Raw genomic sequence first — 18,936 nt, 5'->3', positions numbered from 1 at the left:
TGGAAACCCACAGGGCCAGTTCTCCCCTGTCCAGTAAGTGAGTGAGTCAGCCGAGAAGTTAAGACAAGCACCCAAATGCTGCCTGCTCTAACCAGCAATGTTGTAGGAGGGCTTGTGACAGAAAGCACTGACTGACGGGCCTGCTAATCATAAGGCTGCTCCTGCCACTGTTCTAACTTCAGAGGGAAGGGTGGTCCCACAACACACTGCCAAGGCACACATCAAATGGCAGGTATGTGCGCATTCCAATTTGTAGGGCTGAGTCAGCCCCGAGACAGACTCAGCCTAGTGGGGACACCTCGCACCTTAAGTGGCGCATTCTCTATTGGCTGAGGGGAGGGGAAAATCCTCATGGCCACCCACACTGTGAACTGCGTTTCAGAAGGAAGTACAGTTTGGTGAACATTTCTAGTACATTTCTATTACTGACAGTCCATTCCATCTGCTGCCAGCTTTGCTTGTCCAAATATTCATCCCAAATATGTCAAGAAATTAAGAGGGGGAAAAATCATACAACAAAACATCTTTCTGTACTAATTCAAATCCAGTATTTATTTTGGAATTTGATTGAATTATAGCAGAGGAAACCCACCAAATTAAGCCAGTCACACGGATATTTATCTTCCTCAGAACATGGCAGTATTTATTATTCGATCTTCCTACGAGGGTTTGATTAACAATCGGAAATGAAACGTCTGCGGGGTTAGAATTGATTTAAGAAAAGATGGCACAATGAGATAATTTATAGGGCCAATCAACATGTTCAATACCATACCTTAATATACAAGAACTGCATTTGAGAGATAGACATTATGATCCCTCTACACACACACACACACACACACACACACACACACAGAATGGTCTGCTTTCTTTTGTCTGCCATGCCAGGCCCTCTCATTCCAGAAGAGCCCTCTGACTTCCACAGATGTACAATGTGTGATGTTCATTTTAAAATTACTAGTAGAGCCTGCTATTGACCATCTAATTATGCCAGGTTCCATTTATAAACATAGCTAACCACTAAGTTTATGGAGACTTTTTGTGCCGCTTTAATAGGATATTGATCGAGAGCATAGTTTGAGTGGACTGCCATTGAATTGTGTAATGGCAGACAAAAGGCAAGGTCACAGAGAACAGCTCATGCTAGGACTGCAGTCCATTTTGTATCATAATCTTTTCTTGTTTGTTTGTTGCTCCCCTTTAACACTCAAGCCCAAAAGCTCCTTCTCAAGAATGCGACCTTTTTTGAAAAAGTTAAATTCCATGTGGTGATCATCATTTTGCTTTAACAGGCCAACTGGCCCAGAAAAGGAAGTTTCTAATCTGTTCCACCTTAATAAACATCAGGGGTGCTGCCTATATTTCAATGGCACCCTACATGCCTAGAAGGTGGAAATCTCGTAGCCTGTACCAATTCCCTCATTAGTCCTTCTTTGCAAGAACAGTGTGTAGTTGCGAGTTTGGGCTCGTAGCTTCCAGCAAACCTGTATTTTCTTATTGTGCCTCGTGGCTGAGTTCATCGTGTTTAAGGTGTCTGTCACATCGGGTTAAGATTATTGCCAATTGTTCTTACTGAATTGCTAGCTGGACAATCTATGGACGTGTACAGCAAAGGAGACTCAGAGATTCACAGAGGGCCTGGAGACTTACGCCAGACGTTCACAAAGGACCTGCGATCTGGCACTCAATGATGCCGCCGGTGTGAGCACAGGGGATGCGTGCACATTTCCAAGGCAGAGTGCAGCCACTAGGGTGCCACCGCATGCCAGGCTGAGGCATCGCCCGGCTCCATTCACTCCCTTCCTCCATTGACAAACTCCTCGGGAATCCTGTAGCCCAGCTCTGTGGCAGAGCCAGGACAATTCAGCTGCTGTTTTAATAGATTCTGCAGCAGTGCAACAGTAACTAAAATCAGTCTGGGTAGCTGAGCATGATTTTCACACCCAGAGAGTCTAAGCCTGGCCTCAGCATACCGAGAACCCTGGCTTTTCAAAATTCCAGGGCTGTGAAGTCATTCCCGGCCAAGAAGTTTACTTAACCCTTGCAAGGCCCCTCGGCTGTACAAACCGCGGCTAGGAAATCAGACCCCACCAGGCCAGAGTCACAATGGCCTGTGTGTGTGTGTGTGTGTTTGTGGTTTTCCTCCTTCCCACTGAAGCATTTAAGGTTTCAGAGTCACTCTGCCAACCTCAGGTAGGAGCGAGTCAGCACTTCAGAAGGAAATGGGCAGAAGAAGTGGATTTTTCAGGAGGGCTTGCTGGGGTTCATACCAGGCATGCTACTAGCCTGGTAAAATAAATAAGCGTGGGTGCTGCCGGGGGGAGAGGAGGAGAGAAGAAGAAAACAACTTTTCAGCAGCATCATTTAGCAACCTCCGAGTGGGCTCCCTTTGTAACAACTTCACGGGAAAGAGACCGATCCGATAGTGCCCTGCAAGTCATGGTTTCAATGTGGCATCGTTTGAGAGCCCTTTCAAAAGATGGTTCCCATCGGGTCCCTCAGAGCGTTTTGCTAAAAGAACTGTAGTGATGCTGAACCGCATGGTTAGTACTCGCAAACCCCTCTGCCAGAGCGGGGAGTACACTCCCACCCCTTCTCTCTGGCAGTTTCTAGCGGTCTGTATTTTCTCCGTCCTCTGCAACAAAGGGAGACCTAGCTAGAACTACTGCCAGGTGATCCTCTTACCTGGATGAAAAGGTAGGAAGGGAATGGATATATGCTTAATTGTGCGCTACAGAACTTCTCTGTTACTGAGAGAAACACAACTCTTGTTCCCCAGGCTTACAGGAAAATGTAAAAAAAAAAAAAAAAGTGGGGTAAGGTGGGCAGGAGACTGGAGAGACTGCAACTTTAACGTGTTCTCAGTTTGCAAGCGCTCCGTGCATCTGGTCTGTGTATGGGATGTCCAGCAGCCGTGTCTGGCCCTTCACCACTGGCTCTGTAAGCCTAAGCCAGCAACTTTCCCCACCTTCCCCTGCCATCGCCACCACTGCAGAAACACTCCTGTAAGCAACCAATTTAGCACATAGGTATTTCAGAGAATCCTCATGAGGAAATCCCGAAATAGCAACCCCCTCATTAAAGGAAAAAGGAGAAAAGCTGTGAACAGAAACTAACTGTAAGCCTGGGTGGGGGCAGACGGTGAGGTATGTGTGTAAGTAATTTTTATTAGCAAACTGATATATATATCTATATTGAATAATAAAGGATCCAGAAGGAGGGGAGAATTTTCAAGCTTGGACTACCATTGTTGTAAGAGATCCAGGCCATGTACGTGGATATAATCAGGTATCATGGGGCTGAGAAAGATTTAAAAACAACGAACTCACTGTCATACAACTGATGCTGACTCAATAGTGACCCTATAGGACAGGGTGGAACTGTGGGTTTCTGAGAGTACAACTCTATAGGAATAGAAAGCCCCATCTTTCTCCTGTGGAGCAACTGGTGGTTTCGAACTGTTGACCTGTTACGTAGCAGCGCAACACATAACAATGATGCCACCAGGGCTCCAAATTTGTAACACAGTGGCAGAAAGTTTAACAAATGGAGGCCATTCAAAAATCTACAGGAAAACAATCATTATTTTGTTTTACTGCACACAGGAATCATTTTAACTTTTAAAAACAGATAAGCAGCAACAACAAACTCCAATTAAAAAGCAGAAAGTTCATCGATGTTAACAGGAAACAATTCATCACAGACCCCTTGGGTCCTATGTCACTCTGTAGCACAGTTGCAGGAGAGGCCATGAAGCATGCATCTGCAGGAGGCTAGCTGAGGACAGCAAAGCAAAATGACCAAGGGTCCTAACCTCTCTTTGCCTTGTGGTCCCCTTCATCTTTAAAAACAGGTGATTACACGAACCACTGAGGACTAAATGCGACACTATTTACAGAGCACCTTGTGCAGTCCCAGTGCATGGTGGGTGCGTAATAGATGTTGGCGACTAGAAACTTCCATTTTATTGCATTCTGCTCCTAGCAGGGCTAACATAGTGGGTTTAATCAATTTAGGTGCCAGTTGGCTTGTTTCTGTTTTAAGAATGCAGAATGCACCCTGGCCCCACTCATCTATAAAAACTGCCCACTGCGGTGCGAAACTCGACTCTCAGCTCTTCCGGCATGGCATGGAGGGGACAGCACAGTAAGGAGTGGCTAAGGACTTCTACTGAGTGGCGTGGCTTCTCTTACGTGTTAAGTCGTTCGGAAAGGTGTGTGGGTGAGGAAACCTGAGCTAGGGGATCTTTATCCCAGTGACCTGAGCAATCTTGTGAAATAGACCCTGACAAGCCTGGATTAAGGATCTGCAGAGGGAGGGCAGCTCTGGATAGCACTTGGCCGGTTTGGCCTAAAGCCATGGTTTAGCTGAGACAGCCCCGTCCCACTCCTGCCAAACCGTTTCAGTCAGCAGGAGGCCGTGTGCGAGTGAGTCCGGGAGTGATTACACAGCAGTGTGCAGAATCGGAAAGCGCTGGCGAGCCCAAGTGCAGTCGTGAAGCCAAGCAGCCACTACACGGCCCCTGAGCAGGGACAGGAAACAGAAGCTGGCCCCTCTGTGGATTCAATCCCCTGCCTGCCATGGCCCAGAACAGTCTGGGGGGGCGGGGTTTTGTTCATTTGGCAGCCATGCTATCTTAGACTGCAGGGAGGCCTAGTCAAGCTTAGAACTGATAAGCCCTGGGATACAAACCTTGAAAGGAGACACACGCGCTGGGGATGGCTCTGGGCAGTGCGAGCCAACTCAGACAGTCCCCTAGCCTCAGGACTGTGGTAATAATGAAGGGTGAATGTAAGCACCACAGCATCCAAGGCAGAGTAAAATGCTCCAGTGCTCCAATCCTAGAGTCAAGAGGACGGCCTCAGCCCCTCCCTTTCCCACCCCGCACCCACTCATATACGGCTATGTTGCGATTTGTGAGGACTCAGTGAATATGGGCCTGCTTCCTCAATAACAAGAGGGATCAAACTGAGAAGTCACTGCCACCTGGTCCATTTCCACTCACAGTAGGTAAGCCTACCAGACAGAGTAGAACTGCCCTTATGGGGTTTCCAGACTGTAACTCTTTGTGGGAGTAAAAAGCTCCTCGTTTCTCTGAATGGCTTCTGGTTTGGGATTGCTGACACTGTTGTGAACAGCCCAATGCACAAATCACTATGCCACTAGGGCTCCTGGTCTCTGATACTTAACTGGTACTTACTCTCTCTCCTATTATTCTTGTTATTAGAACGAGGACATCTGGGCTTTTACGAGGGAGTCTCCGCCTACACCTGCAAGAAGAGCTGATGGAATCAGTGGCTTTGGGATCAGGGAAGGCTTAGCTTGCTTAGCCTTACATCTTGTCAGGAGATTGAGTGATTTACGGGGTCAATCCTGTAGTCCCAGAATGCAGCAAAGGGAGGAGTAGGAACTGGAAATGAAAATATTTATTTTGTCCCCACCTTATTCCAAAAGGATTTGGTATAGGCGGAGATCAGTTGTAAGAGGGCAAATTTAAGTACTAGAGGCATTGTGACGTGGGTGAAGGGTCAAAAGTAAGATTTTAGTAAGTGACACTTATTTTTCCATCTTTTAACTGGGGCAAAAGAGCATGCACTAGTGTTACTTACTGTAAGTATGCTTTTAAATAGAAACCAAGAGATTATCTTGAGGAAAGGCAAGTATGTATTTGAAAGAGAGACTGAGAGACAAAGAAAGAGAGAAAGAGCATGATTCCTGTATCTTCTCCTTGGACCGTCTGGATTACCTCATAGCAAAACTACAGTCAATGACCTTTGATCAATGGAGGGTGGTGACAGGTACTCGTAATTCAGCATTGTTAGTGAGTATTGACAAGCTGGTAATGATCATGCTGTACTGTGTCACTCATGCCGAGGGCATTAGCATTCTTTAAAGGTCAAAACCACATTCTTTTAAAATGCAGAATTTCTTAGAAATCAGGGAAGCCTGGGATTTTAAAAAAAATCAAGTCCCCATTCTAAACTAGGGAATGTGAGAGGAGGCTCAGGTGGGTTTCAGTTCTCTCTCCCCACATCTCCCATTAAAATTACATTTAATTTTTCCTGATTTACATTCTTGACTGCCAAGCAAACTGCATGGCATGATTCCTTCCATGGGTGACTGACGAGAGGATTCTGAAAGCAATTTAGGCAGAGAGCAAGCACAACCACCCCAGGGCAAATCAGTACCAAAGCAAAGCAAAATGATACTTACTCTGCGACACTCTGACTAGTTCAGTCACACTAAAAACACCTGATGTGACAAAACTGTCCTGGAAGCCCAAATGACCTAAAGAAACAAAAACACAAGAAAACAAAGTGTCATGAGTCCCAGGCATGTGACAACAGAACTCTGAATGACCAGTTTCATTATGATCCCTCAGGAACGCAAGATCGAATGTCATACTCCGCTCTAGCCACAGGTAGTGTGGGAGGATCCAGTCATTTAGTCGTGCCAGTGGGCCTGGGGTTTGAAGCTGCAGGTTCTGGAAAGCTCTGACCTAACCGCTGAGTCATTTTTGAAATGGTTCATTTTTTGATGTTGTTCGACAGGAAATCTGAAACAAAGACCATTTAAAATGAATGGTAACCTTGGGTGACCTGTGAGAGCTTTGCTGTCAGCATGAAAGCAGTGTGCCTTAGAATCAGCCAGCACGGCAAGTGTCACAGACGTTTCCCACACTATGCTCTACAGAAACATCTGATCTGGATTCGTCACTACCCACTCATTCACATCAAGTCACATTCAACGACGTTCCCTTCTTTCTGGAGGTTCTGCAGGGAGGATCTTAAACAAAGTCAGGGCAGAGGAAGCGAGTCTCAACCCTTGAAGACAAGTTTATAAAAAAATCAGTTTGTTTAGAGAGCATGAGTTTGTGTGATGGTGTGCTGGCTGCTTCATTTATATATTTTTATTATGACCACTTCTTGAAAAGTTAGCAAATTGTAAAAAATTGTTTAAGGTTTGAATTTTGTATCTGCTTTATATTGGTGGAGATAACTGCCTTTAAGGTATGCGATGTAATCAGGAATTACGCATTTAATTGTATGGCATGTGTAAATGGTAAGGGATACATAATCAAAAACAGAAGTTCCCTCTGTCTCTAAAATTTTCTGATGCAATGAGCTAGACTCTGGTTGAAAAGTTCTGTTTTAAGGCCCGCTCAATCACCTGTTCTTAAATTAGGTCAGAAGCTGGGAGGATGTTAGGAACAACTTCTTCGATGAATTGTAACCTCAGAAGAAGGACCCTCTGAGTATATGATGCTTAGGTGCCATGGCGAGGGCTTTGCCTCAGGGGGACCCTGCACCATGCAACAGGGTGAGGAGGCAAGCCCTGGCTCCATCCTCACAACTCCTGTCATGTTTGAGCACCTCATGACAGCCACTTCGTCAATCCATCTCCTTGAGGTTCCTCCATTAACTTTACCAAGCAGCTGGGCCTTGTCCAGGGACTAGCCCTTCCTGATAACATGCCCCAAACCCACAGCCACTGAATCGGCTCTGAGACAGAGTGACTCTCGATAGGGTTGTGAGACGGTGACTGTGTGAAGCAACCGGCCACACCGTCCTCCCCGAATGTGGCTGACGTGCTGGTCTACCTCAAAGTGGGCAGCCCACCACCCAACCCGAAGCAGCACCAGGAGCCTCTCAACGTGCCCCAAGTCTGTGAGAAGGATATCCATAGTGATATGAAAGTACTGGATCCATAAGTAATCTACAAAGATAAGACATATTTTAATGAAAAGTAGATTTTTCCCATTACTAAAAGAAGTGTTTACCTATGGTGAAGTATATGCACCAATATAACTGTTACCCTATACAAATTACCATGCTGTAGAGGATTACAAATAGACCTCCACACATTATTCTTTTTTTTAATTGATTGCAAAATATTTTTACCTAAGAAAGATTCTTACTGAAATGCAAAAGGTAATCTTCAGTTAACACTTTCATTGATAATCCTTTAGAAAGAATAGCTCTGTTAGGATACAAAATTACATCAATTGCTTTTTAAAATAATAAAGTGGCAAATTTTCATTTGAGGAAATACTTAAGGTATTTCACATCTCAATACATCCCACAACCAGGCATTCAATTTACTTGGATTTGGTAAGCATGCCTGGGGTGCTTTCTCTTGGATTCAGAAAGCTGAGAAGTTAGAAGGAAAGAAGACGTAAAATAAAAATTCTCTAGTGAGGTCTCGGCAAAACAGATCCTAGCCTCTTCCTCTGTGGTGACATCACTCCCGCCCGCACAAAGGAGACCCGTCCACAGTCACACAGAATTACATGTGGTAAACCACACCTAGCCACCACAAGGACATGCACAGCTGAGTAGGAACATCTCTGGTGATCTTTGGCTCTTGCTCTTCACTCTCGGCACCACCTGCGTGCGTGCGGGCTGATACTTGGTCCAGGTCCAATCTGGCAAATTCCTGGGTTTAAAGGCAACTTAACACCAATTTCTGTGCAGAGGGAAGGTGGATGCATGCCCTTTAATTCTCTCTCTCTCTCACAAACAACAAGAAATATATTTTAAGAATGATGGTAAGTTTAGTTTGGTCCAAGGGCTTGAGAGGGAAAAGCACCTGCTTTCAGCCGCTCACACGACCCCTCTTCCTTGGTTGCTCCCCTCCTCTCATTCAGCTTCCATATCAGCGGTTCTCAACCTGTGGGGTGCGACCCCTTTGGGGGTCAAACGACCCTTTCACAGGGGTCTCCTGATTCATAACAGTAGCAACATGACAGTGATGAAGTAGCAACGAAAATAATTTTGTGGTTGGGGTGGGGGTTCACCGCAATATGAGGAGCTGTAAGAAAGGGTCCCAGCATTAGGAAGGTTGAGCAGCACTGGTTTCCAGGTGGTCTCAAGGTAGCTCAGAACTGAACTCTTCTTCTTCCACTCCCAAACCCGTTCCTATTGTTTCCCCAAGTCCCTTTATTCCGGACCCATCTGCCATCTGTCTAGTTTTCCAGGGCTTGGGTCATCCTTAACCCTACCTCGTCCAATCATTGCTATCATCCAGCCTGTCTCTACTGATGCCATGTCCCTATTAGTTCTGACTTCTGGGAATGTTTCCATCTTTCCACCTGATTGTGGTTCAGACATTTGCCATTTCTCACCAGTTTCCTGGGACATCCTCCTAAATGCTCTCTGTCATTAATCTTGGCCTCCTTTCCAATCCGCTCTTGATGATGCTGCCATAGTTGTCTCACTAACGTGAAAATCCAATGATTCATTTGTTTATTCAATACACATTTACAGAGTACACAGTATGCATCAAGCACTGAGCTAAAAACCTGAGATAAAGTTTCTACTTTAAGGAGTGGGCTGTCTAAAGTAGAGATAGCTGCAACCATGTGAAACAATAAGTTAGCTTTTAAAATAACCAAATACATCAAGGACATGGATTGCTTGGCCCAGGAACTCAGAGACATAGTCTTGGGGGGCACTCAGGGGACTGGCACAACAGAGTCCATAGAGAAGGTAAGCAGCAACGGGTATGAAAAGTGTGACCAGCCCTCTAAGATGCAAGCACCGATCGCCACTCCTCCAGAGCTCAGCAGAATGAGGCAAAACAAGCCATGCCGACAGTCCAACAGACTAGTGACCCAAAGGAACCACAGTCTCCACTCCCCTGGGACCAGAACTGGATGGTGCCACCACCACCACCACCACCACCACCTCTCATTGAGAGCGCAGTAGGAGGACCTACAACAGAGTGGGAGACACAAGTGAAACAAAACTAAAAATGATTTTACAAAGTACCAGGCTCACTAATTTGTTAAGGTCTGGCAGAACTCCCAAGACTACAGGCCTTTGTCAATCTTCCACTAACTCACCCAAAACTAAACTTAAAACAAACAAAAATCTACACTCCCTTTCAGCCAAACAATAGACAGGCATACCAGTGAACCACAACCATAGGCAGCGACTTTCAACCACAGGCAATCTGAAGGGCAGCATTCACCGGGGACAAAGCTCAGCAGGCAGCAAGAGGCAGATGGAAATAAGAAGACGGACAGGGAGGAAACAGGAAGGCTGCTCTTACATTGTGGGAATTGCAACCAATGTCAGGAGAACAAAATGTACATGGACGACTGAATGAAAAACTGATTTTCCGTCAACTGTCACCCAAATCACTATCAAAAAATTTAAAACAAAAATGAAAATATTAAGTAGGTTTAAGTCACATGAAGGAAGCAAATGGCACCGTATGGCAAAGGACCACCGAGAAGGCTGCTTCAGAAACACTGGTCAGGGGGAGTCTCTTTAGGAGCAAACAGTTAAAAGATACTGAGGTGCCAAGCAAACAAAGGAGGAAGCAGCAGCAGCCAGGAAGAAGGATGAGTGTGTGCGCGAGAGGCTCCGAGGTAGGACAAAACAAGGTGTTGAGAGACACTGCGGTAAACCCAACATACCTAAACCTTACTGTCCTGTCACAAATCAGCTACGCACCCTACACAGCTTGCTTGGATGCCTCTGTGACATGGCCTCCGGCTCTTTTTTCATATCCCTTGTCTCCACTTCCCACTCAGGCTACTCCTGGCCCTGGTTCTTCTGCCTATCCCATACTGTTGCTACTGCCCGGCCTTCCTCCTCTCTGCTTGGAGAACTTCAACTCGGTCTTCGCACTCACAGCTTCCATCCATCTTCCCCAGCTGCCCTCAGCCCCTGGGGAAGACTCCTTGTTTGGAAAACTGACCTGGTGGGCCATGCATAGCTCTATTCTGGGACTTAGCAGCCTGAATTCCAGCCTTGGCTTTTTCTCATGCTAGACTGCAAGCACTTTGAGAGGAGGGCCAGAACCTCCTGTCTCTGGTTCTCCATGGGCGGACACACTGCACACTCCAATAACAACCTCCAACCGAAGAAGACTCACCTTGGGCCACGATGTGTTTGCTTTCCTCTTGAGAAAAACTTTGATGGAACGCCTTACTAACCTCTTTTCTCATTTCTAGAAATTTTGTTTGACCTATAACTGAGCCAATCTGTATTTGAAAACTATCCCAATAAACCATACAAATACACCCTCCACAGTACGCCAGCCCCAGAGCAGGGTTTAGATTTAGACAACCTGTTTAGATTAAGCCACCCAACAAGAAGGTTCCATCGGCTCTCTGTCAAGAAATGCCTGCCGAACTTCCTACTGACATATTTAAGGTTAGTATTTTGGAAGATAAAGAAAAGTAAGGGGCAGCATTATTTCCTAGACATACAGGGTAGAAACTTTTAAAAATAATATAGTTTTTAAAAGAAAATCGAGAACTAACTTGACACTAGACTCTTGTAATCTTGAGAAAGTCATTGTAAAACAGAAAAACAACAAACCCTACCACCATTTGATTCTTTTATCCATCAGCAACCTATGCCAGAAGGCGAGTTTTACTAGAATGTGTGCAAGTTAGAAGGCAAAATAGATCGGAATGCACAATAATCAGAGCAGGACAAAGTGAATATAACTATTTCATAGATCATAGTGTAACCATCTCAAAATACTATCAGAATATCGGGTCACCGTGCCTTGTTTCTTTTATAAATGTTCCCAGTAACTCCAGGAAACATTAAAAGACTATGAAACTGGGTTTGTTTCTTCACCTATGATTTGGAAACCAACTGAGGAACTCACATGAAGATAGCAATGAGAAAAGAATGCCAAAAATGGTGGAAAAACCGACAAGGCTAACATAATTACTAAGCAAACCAGAGTAGGTGAATATGTCATTCTAACAAAAACCAAAAAGAATTTTTAAGTTGACAGAGAAATTACACAAATCTTTGTGTCCTACTTTGGGGGGGGGGGCAGGGAGGGAAACTGAGTTGAGAAAGGGGTTTAATTTAAAGCAATTCCAAATTCAGATATTAATATTAAAAAGTTTCTAGTTGTATAGTCAATTATACATTGTTGAAAGGCCCCAAGATTTATACTTTTAACAGGGCCTCTTAGAAATGAGTGTAAAACATATACTTTTGTGACGTATGTCTTCAATGAAAAACCAGATTGCTCGGTGATCTGGCTCTCTCCCCAATTCTGAACCACTGCTCGGGAGCAATTGTATAGGAGATTGAAAGGAGGACCAGATCCTCTTTTATTTCACATAAAATGGCTAAAAAAGTTCATCCGCTGCAGTCTTGCTCAGCGAATTCACAATGAGAGAACAGATTTCAATACCCTGGAGTCAGTCATACACACAGGGGGGCAGATTAGACTTTCTGGGAGAGGTAGAAATAGAAAAAGCTAAATTCTTTTATGGGTGGTTAAGAAAGGCAGCTCTTTTTCCTTCAATGATATCAGCAGTTATTATGGAAACTGCTATTATGTAGGAACCAAATCTCATTTCATGGAGGGACTGAACATCTCTCTACCTGTTAACAGGCAGGAAAGGGGGGAAAAGTGAGATTTGAAGAGACAGGTAACCTTGCAGAAGAGTTCAAAGGTCAAGGGGAGAGGAAGGGTAGCTGGGAATGAACTAGCCAATGGGTTACTCTTTAAGGAAAGTCTGGATATCCATTAAACAGTTAATCTCATATCTGAAAAGGAAAGTGTATATACAAGATGACAATGTTTTTCCCTGGGACTCGCAGCCCTGAATGATCAAATCTCATTTGACTAATGATACAGGCAAATTCTTAATATCCAGGTGAGGGCATCCAAAAGACCCTAAGTCTACTCTATTCCTCTCTTGGTAAATCTGGTTTCATCACCAGTGCAGAGGAGGCCTTTCCATGCCTGGGCATCTGGGTCCCTCACTGGGACCCTCATTGAGAGTGCTCTCATTTTCACTCTGTTTATAGTCTGGATTGCCTGTCCTGTGCAGGAGGAGCCTTGGTGTCCAAGTGGATTATGCGTTGGGCTGCTAACTGGAAGGTCAACAGTTTGATACCACCAGCTACTCCACAGGAGAAAGAGGTGGCTTTCTACTCTCATACAAAGTTACAGCTTTGGAAACCCACCTGGCAGTGTTGCTGAGTTGGCACTGATCCAATGGCAATGAGAGTTGGTTTGAGTATGCCCAGTAGGCCCTGTGCCCAGGACCTGAGGACACGACTCTCACAGGACTGACATTCTAGTACTTCTAAAGAAAAGCTTTCCTCACCAACCATGAGCCACCCCTAACATTTTAAATTCTCCTCGGTGAAAAATACAGCACTGGTTTAGGCGCCACCTGAGAGAAGTGGATGTGGTTCCTTTCTCTTCCCCTCTTCCAGCTTTGCAGAGTGAGCCATGCCTGCCGTTAGCTGTCACTGAGCAGGCGCCAACTCATGATGGCCCCACGGACAGCACCCTTGGTAGGCCTGTGCCCGCCATTGCGCCACTGTGGATTGTGATGTCTGGCAACCTACGAGGTTCATCTTCCAGCCCGAACTGAGATCATGTTCTGTTCTGATCGATGAGGTTTGCATTGGCTAATTTTGAGCAGTAGACCACCCGACCTTTCTTTCTATTCCTCATGTAGAAACTGAAACCTATGCACTACAGGTAAACCCGGCAGGTATTTGAAATGGTAATAGCCAAGTGTCTGGTTCAGAGCCACACGTAACTGGCTCAGTATGAGGAGCCAACAGACTGGGGTGGTGCCTAGCACTCCTTAGGTACGCTCAATTAAGTACTGTTGAATTGGGCAGGACTTCTGCTCGACTTGTTCTTTCTCTCTAGCCTCCTTTGGACTCCTGTCACCACTATTTATTCCCTTGACATTCCGATGACAAACTGGGGGTGGCGGAGATGTGTTTTATTATCTTACCTTGGCCACAAGGCTCACCCCACACATTCACTCTTTCTTAGCAGGTGTGTAATACATAGAGTTCACAGTGGTTAGGATGGCTGACTGGGGATATCTTTTATCAGCTAGCTAAATCTAAAGCACAATGTCAATTATTATTAGAGTGATACCTGGCTTTGGTCCTCTTACTTTGACATATCTGAAAAAAAATAACAAACCCATACCCATTGAGTTGATTCCAATTCTTGGCAAGCCTATAGGATAGGGTAGAAAGTGTCCTTAGGAGAGAAAACAGTCTCATCTTTCTCCTGTGGGTCTGAGTTGCTGACCTCACAGCCCTTATGTATATCAGAGTACAGCTGGGCTCTAAACGGGTTCAATGGCAGATGATTTTGAAGCTGATCACCAGGCCTTTCTTCCACGGTGGCTGCACCTCTTGGTTAGTACCCAAGCCCATTCATTCACTGTTTGTAGCCCCCAGGTACCCCAATATCTTGAACCACCAACATGCTGTCTTTGGGGGACTCTATGTTATATCAGCTCACCATTGATTCAAACCCACTAGCTACCTCATGGGAGAGATATAAGCTTGTCTGCTCCCACAGAGATTTACAGTCTCTGAAACCCTATGGGACAGTTCTACTCTGTCCTAATTGGTCACTATGAGCCAGAATGATTTGAAAGTAGTAGGTTTGGTTTGGCTTAGCACAGTACTTACTCTTTTTTATTTTTGCTTATGAGACATGAGCTTAAGAATTTACTATAATCCCCAATGCTCATTATATTTCACTTATTTAAATAATGTGTACAGCCCCTGTAGGCATATCTCCACTTTAATCCATTAGCACAGTAGGGAGAGAAGGGAAGGATGGTTCCTATCTCCTGATTAAAAAAAAAAGTCATCAATATTTCATTGCTTCCTTGAGAATAAAATGTAGACTCCTTAGCTAGGCACTTACAGTTCCTTCAAAATCTGGCCTCTAAGACACCTTTTTTAGTATCATCGTCCTATTGTTGTTTTCAGATGCTATACGTAGTTGGCTCCAACTCGTGCAGACCCTATGGACAAGAACAGGAAACACGGTCCTGTCTTGTACCAGCTGCACAACCACCACTATGTTTGAGCCGTTGCTATACGCATTGTATCAATCCACGTTGTTGAAGAAATTACTCTTTTTAAAGAAATTTCTACCCAACAAGATGTCCTTCTCCAGGGACTCCCCCTTCTCATATGTCCAAACTAAGTGAAACAAAATCTCATCATCATCTCTCTTGATACAAATTCTATATAATCACAATTAAGTGTTTATAATTCAAATTCTTCACAGTATTATCCATATTTTGTAATGATTCAAAGCTTTGTGTAGTCAATGAGACACAGGTATACATCTTTCTAATATTTTCTGCTTTCAGCCGAGACTCAACTGACCCTGACAATGATAAGCCCTCAATGTTTCCAGTATCACAGCAACAGACAAGTTATCGCAATGTAACAAACGGACAGGTGAGTGGTAGTATTTTCTAGGAACACCAGTACCACCCAAGGATGCCCAGTCTATGCTGCGGTCAAGGTGTCACACAGCTGTTCTCTAGAGATTGCTTTGTTCCATCCTCCATAAGCCAACACCCCCCCCCCCCCAATTCAATGCCACTGTGTCATTTCCAACTCACAGAAATCCAATAGGACAGGGAGAACTGCCCCTGTGGGGCTTCTGAGACTAATTCTTTATGGGAATAGAGAGCCTCCTCTTTCTCCCACAGAGAATCTGGTAGTATCAGACTATCGACCTTGAAGTTAGAAGCCCACCAACAGCACTACACCACCAGGGCTGGTACATACCAGGAAGTAAAGTTGGAATAGCCCTTAGAAATAGAGATGGTGAAGCTTTGCCTCAGGTACTTAGGACATGGTATCAAGAGAGACCAGCTGCAGAAGGACATCCTACCTGGTAAGAGCATAGGGTCGGCGTAAAAGAGGTAGACCCTGGATAAGACAGTCACACAGTGGCAGCAACAATGGGCTCGAGCAGCAAGGGTGTGAGGATGGCTATGGACGGGGCAGCGTTTTATGCTGTTGTGCATGTAGTCACTATGAATGGGGGCCGATGTGAGGGCACCTAACATCAGTGCTACCTAAAACACGTTCTGCATTTGTTTTTTTATGAAACAATCACTGGAAATGCTCTGCCCCAAAACCAAGAAAAATGTAGGTAGAAATACAGGTATAAAAGATAAAGCATTCCCCAGTCAAGTAAGTTTGGAAAACATCACACCAGCCTGAGGAGAGTGACAAGAGACATTTGCACATGAAAGCCTCTGAGAGCCCCTGTGATACTGATACTGAAGTATTATTGTATAATTAGACTGCACTCTCTCTTAGGATTCTTCAGCCACTTCCATGCTGATGTGACTAGGACGTCGTTTGTTTTGGGCAAATTTGATTCCACAGATAATGTTAACGTAAGCTGTTATTTCCCCCTGTTCCTTACTTGGCTTAAGGGGCAACATACTGAGGTAAAGTGGAACCTGAACCCCTTTAGCTAATAAACACTTAAAGCCAGGCCCAAGGAGACTCACTGCTTAACTTGCAATCACTTACATTAGGGAAATGGATCAAGCCAAATTACAAGTACCGGAAAATTAAGACTACCAGTCTTGAAAAAACAGCCGTGCAAACAACTTCCATCTTTAAATAAAAAGAAAATATTAAAAAATATTTAAAAACATAACTGTCGATTGTCATTAAAATTATATTGTTCATTTATCACTGTTTATGATGTATTTGGCACTCAGATAAGAAATTTATCTATATTATTTCTAATCTCTGAGGGTGACAATATTATTCTAATGTACTCAGAAGAGGAAATTTAAGCTCAGAGAGGTTAAGTGACTGGTTTAAGGTCACAAAGGTAATGATAATGCTATGTACAGAACACAGATTTGTTTGGCTCTTTTAATAATAAATGTCATGCCCTCTTTAATCCACTACATATAACAGCAGAGATTTAATAGCCTTTCACATCTTCACACCAATTTCTGCAGTTAATAATAGAAATAAAGTAGAATTTTCATGAAGTTAACTTTCAGTGTCCCATGCTTCCATATAAAGAGGGTTTATGAGTTTGAGTTACAAGTGACTGAGCAATTAATCACAGGACTGTATCTATGAGATCTAAAAGCATATAAATAAAATGTAAAAAGTAACTTTTGGTGGCGCTGATGGCTAAGCTGCTAACTGCAAAGTTAGTGGTTCAAACTCAACAGTGGCTCCAAGGGTGAAAGTTGAGGCTCTCTGCTCCCATAAGGAATGTCAGCCTTGGAAACCACAAAGGATGGCTGGGAATCAGAACTGACTAGCTAGATGGCAGTGGATATAGTGACATGACAAATATTGGACATACGATACCACAGAGTGACCCAGAAACCTAGAGATCATCCAGAATGTAGAAACCATCATTGAGGATTTTTTTAAACCATGAGGATTTTTTTTTTTAATGCGCTGACTATGCCTGTCTTCCTGATAACTTCTCATTTTATCGTGATTTTGACCCCTGGAACAGGCAGCAAAAAAAAAATCTCATCTCACTCCCATTTAGCTAGCCTTCAAATATTTGAAAATCTCACAAGCCCTAATTGTCTTTCCTGTGAGCTGATGATCCTTTCTGTCATTGTTCTGTGATGTCGACAAACGAATCCCCCCATTTCTCTGAAAGTTAAGAATCACACACCTACAGGAAACCTTTTAGCGGATATGCACGCAGACACAGCTACAAATTGTCCGTGTACAAGAATGGCGAAATACTTGCCTTATGGGTTGGTTTCGGTTGAATTTTTAAAGCACCATTTAGAAACCATTAATAAAAGAGGGGAAAGAGAGAACATTGTGTATCATGCTAGAAAAGGTAAGTTCTACCATAATTTACATAGAATGCTAAGTTTTCATAAACACAATAGTTTTCAATTAACTTAGATGGCTGTTAGAATGCCAGCGATGCAGAGCAGCTGCTCTTCCCTGTTCCCAGGCTTTTGGGATCCAGGTCTCCTCTACGCTTGAGTGGGACACAAATGGGAAACTGCAAAGGGAGCAAACTCTAGGAAGAGCTTCCGGTTCTGCTCATGAACCATTACCTAGACTGGAGAGAAAATAAGGAAATGTATTCCCTGAATACAGCAGATGATCTTAAACAAACACAGACACAAACCTGGAGCACCCAAGGGCTACACTGAGTTACGATGTAAAACAGCACCAAACAAACCACCCTGAAAACCCATCATCTCCCTGCTCGTCCTTTGTAGGTATAATTGACAGGGCTGTGAAGTCACTTCCGGGAGGCCTACTTGCTAAGTCATCTGAGGACTCATGCGTAGACCAGGGCAGAGGTTGACCAGGGGCCAGGTTGCTAACTCTTAGGACATAACTCTGATGTTCGGTTCTCCAAACATGGAGACGAAATCACTGATGACACAACCAACATGTGTGTGTTTTTCATCCTCCCATTTGTCCACTGAGAGAAGCGTGACATGTATAGGGAGGGTCATAGCACTTGCATGCCATCAGCCTCGGCTACGTCTTTTCTAAATACGTCATAAAATGAGTTCATCTGGAGAGCCGCGAAGTACAGAGCATTTTCTTCCTTCAAAACGTCACTGGTTCTGTCTCATTCTGGCCCGTTTGCCTGGTGATTTCTCAGTTACCAACCGATGCTGTGGTCCACAGCATTGATTACATGACACAGTCTCCATGTTATCCATCTCCAGATACTGCAGCGTGCACCAAATTGTGTGAGCCACACACTTTGAAGTTTGCTGGCCTAGCGCAAACACAAAGTTTTTAGCAGGACCAGAAAATTCCTTGAGAATAACAACAGAATGGTCTGGACTGTTCAGTCCATGTCGTGTCAGCACAATGGAGAAACGAGTTTTAAGACTTTAAAAGTCATGTAATACAATCCTAGGCTGGATTTCACTTGTTTAAAAAAAAAAGAAAAAGAAAAACATAGAGTGATTGGAAGAGAAAGGGGCTGATATTTGACAACAGAAATCAGCATAACCTTTTAACGGCAGCAGCCATGGGTGACTGCCCTTTGACCTTGGGAGATTCTGTGGGACTTCAATGACAACAGCTGGAAGTGAGCATGTCCGAAGACAGGACACAGAGCTGAAGCCTGGTACAAAAGGCCGCACAATCTCTGCCCAGATCAGAGTGC

At 44.3% G+C, this 18,936-nt stretch overlaps 1 protein-coding gene across 4 annotated transcripts in view; it reads right to left on the bottom strand.

The window, feature by feature from the left end:
- The window catches only part of NFIA (nuclear factor I A), a 422,222-nt gene that overhangs the window by 143,639 nt on the left and 259,647 nt on the right, over positions 1-18,936 (bottom strand). For all 4 annotated transcript variants that reach the window (XM_075556962.1, XM_075556953.1, XM_075556946.1 and 1 more), the window contains exon 4: positions 6,217-6,291. In XM_075556962.1, coding sequence (XP_075413077.1) covers positions 6,217-6,291 — 75 coding nt within the window. The remainder of the gene's footprint in view (positions 1-6,216; positions 6,292-18,936) is intronic.

This window comes from Tenrec ecaudatus, chromosome 1, assembly GCF_050624435.1.
Source record: "Tenrec ecaudatus isolate mTenEca1 chromosome 1, mTenEca1.hap1, whole genome shotgun sequence".
NCBI classification, from domain to species: Eukaryota; Metazoa; Chordata; class Mammalia; order Afrosoricida; family Tenrecidae; genus Tenrec; species Tenrec ecaudatus.
Note: the sequence above shows the minus strand (reverse complement) of the source record. Positions and strands in the feature narration are given on the sequence as shown.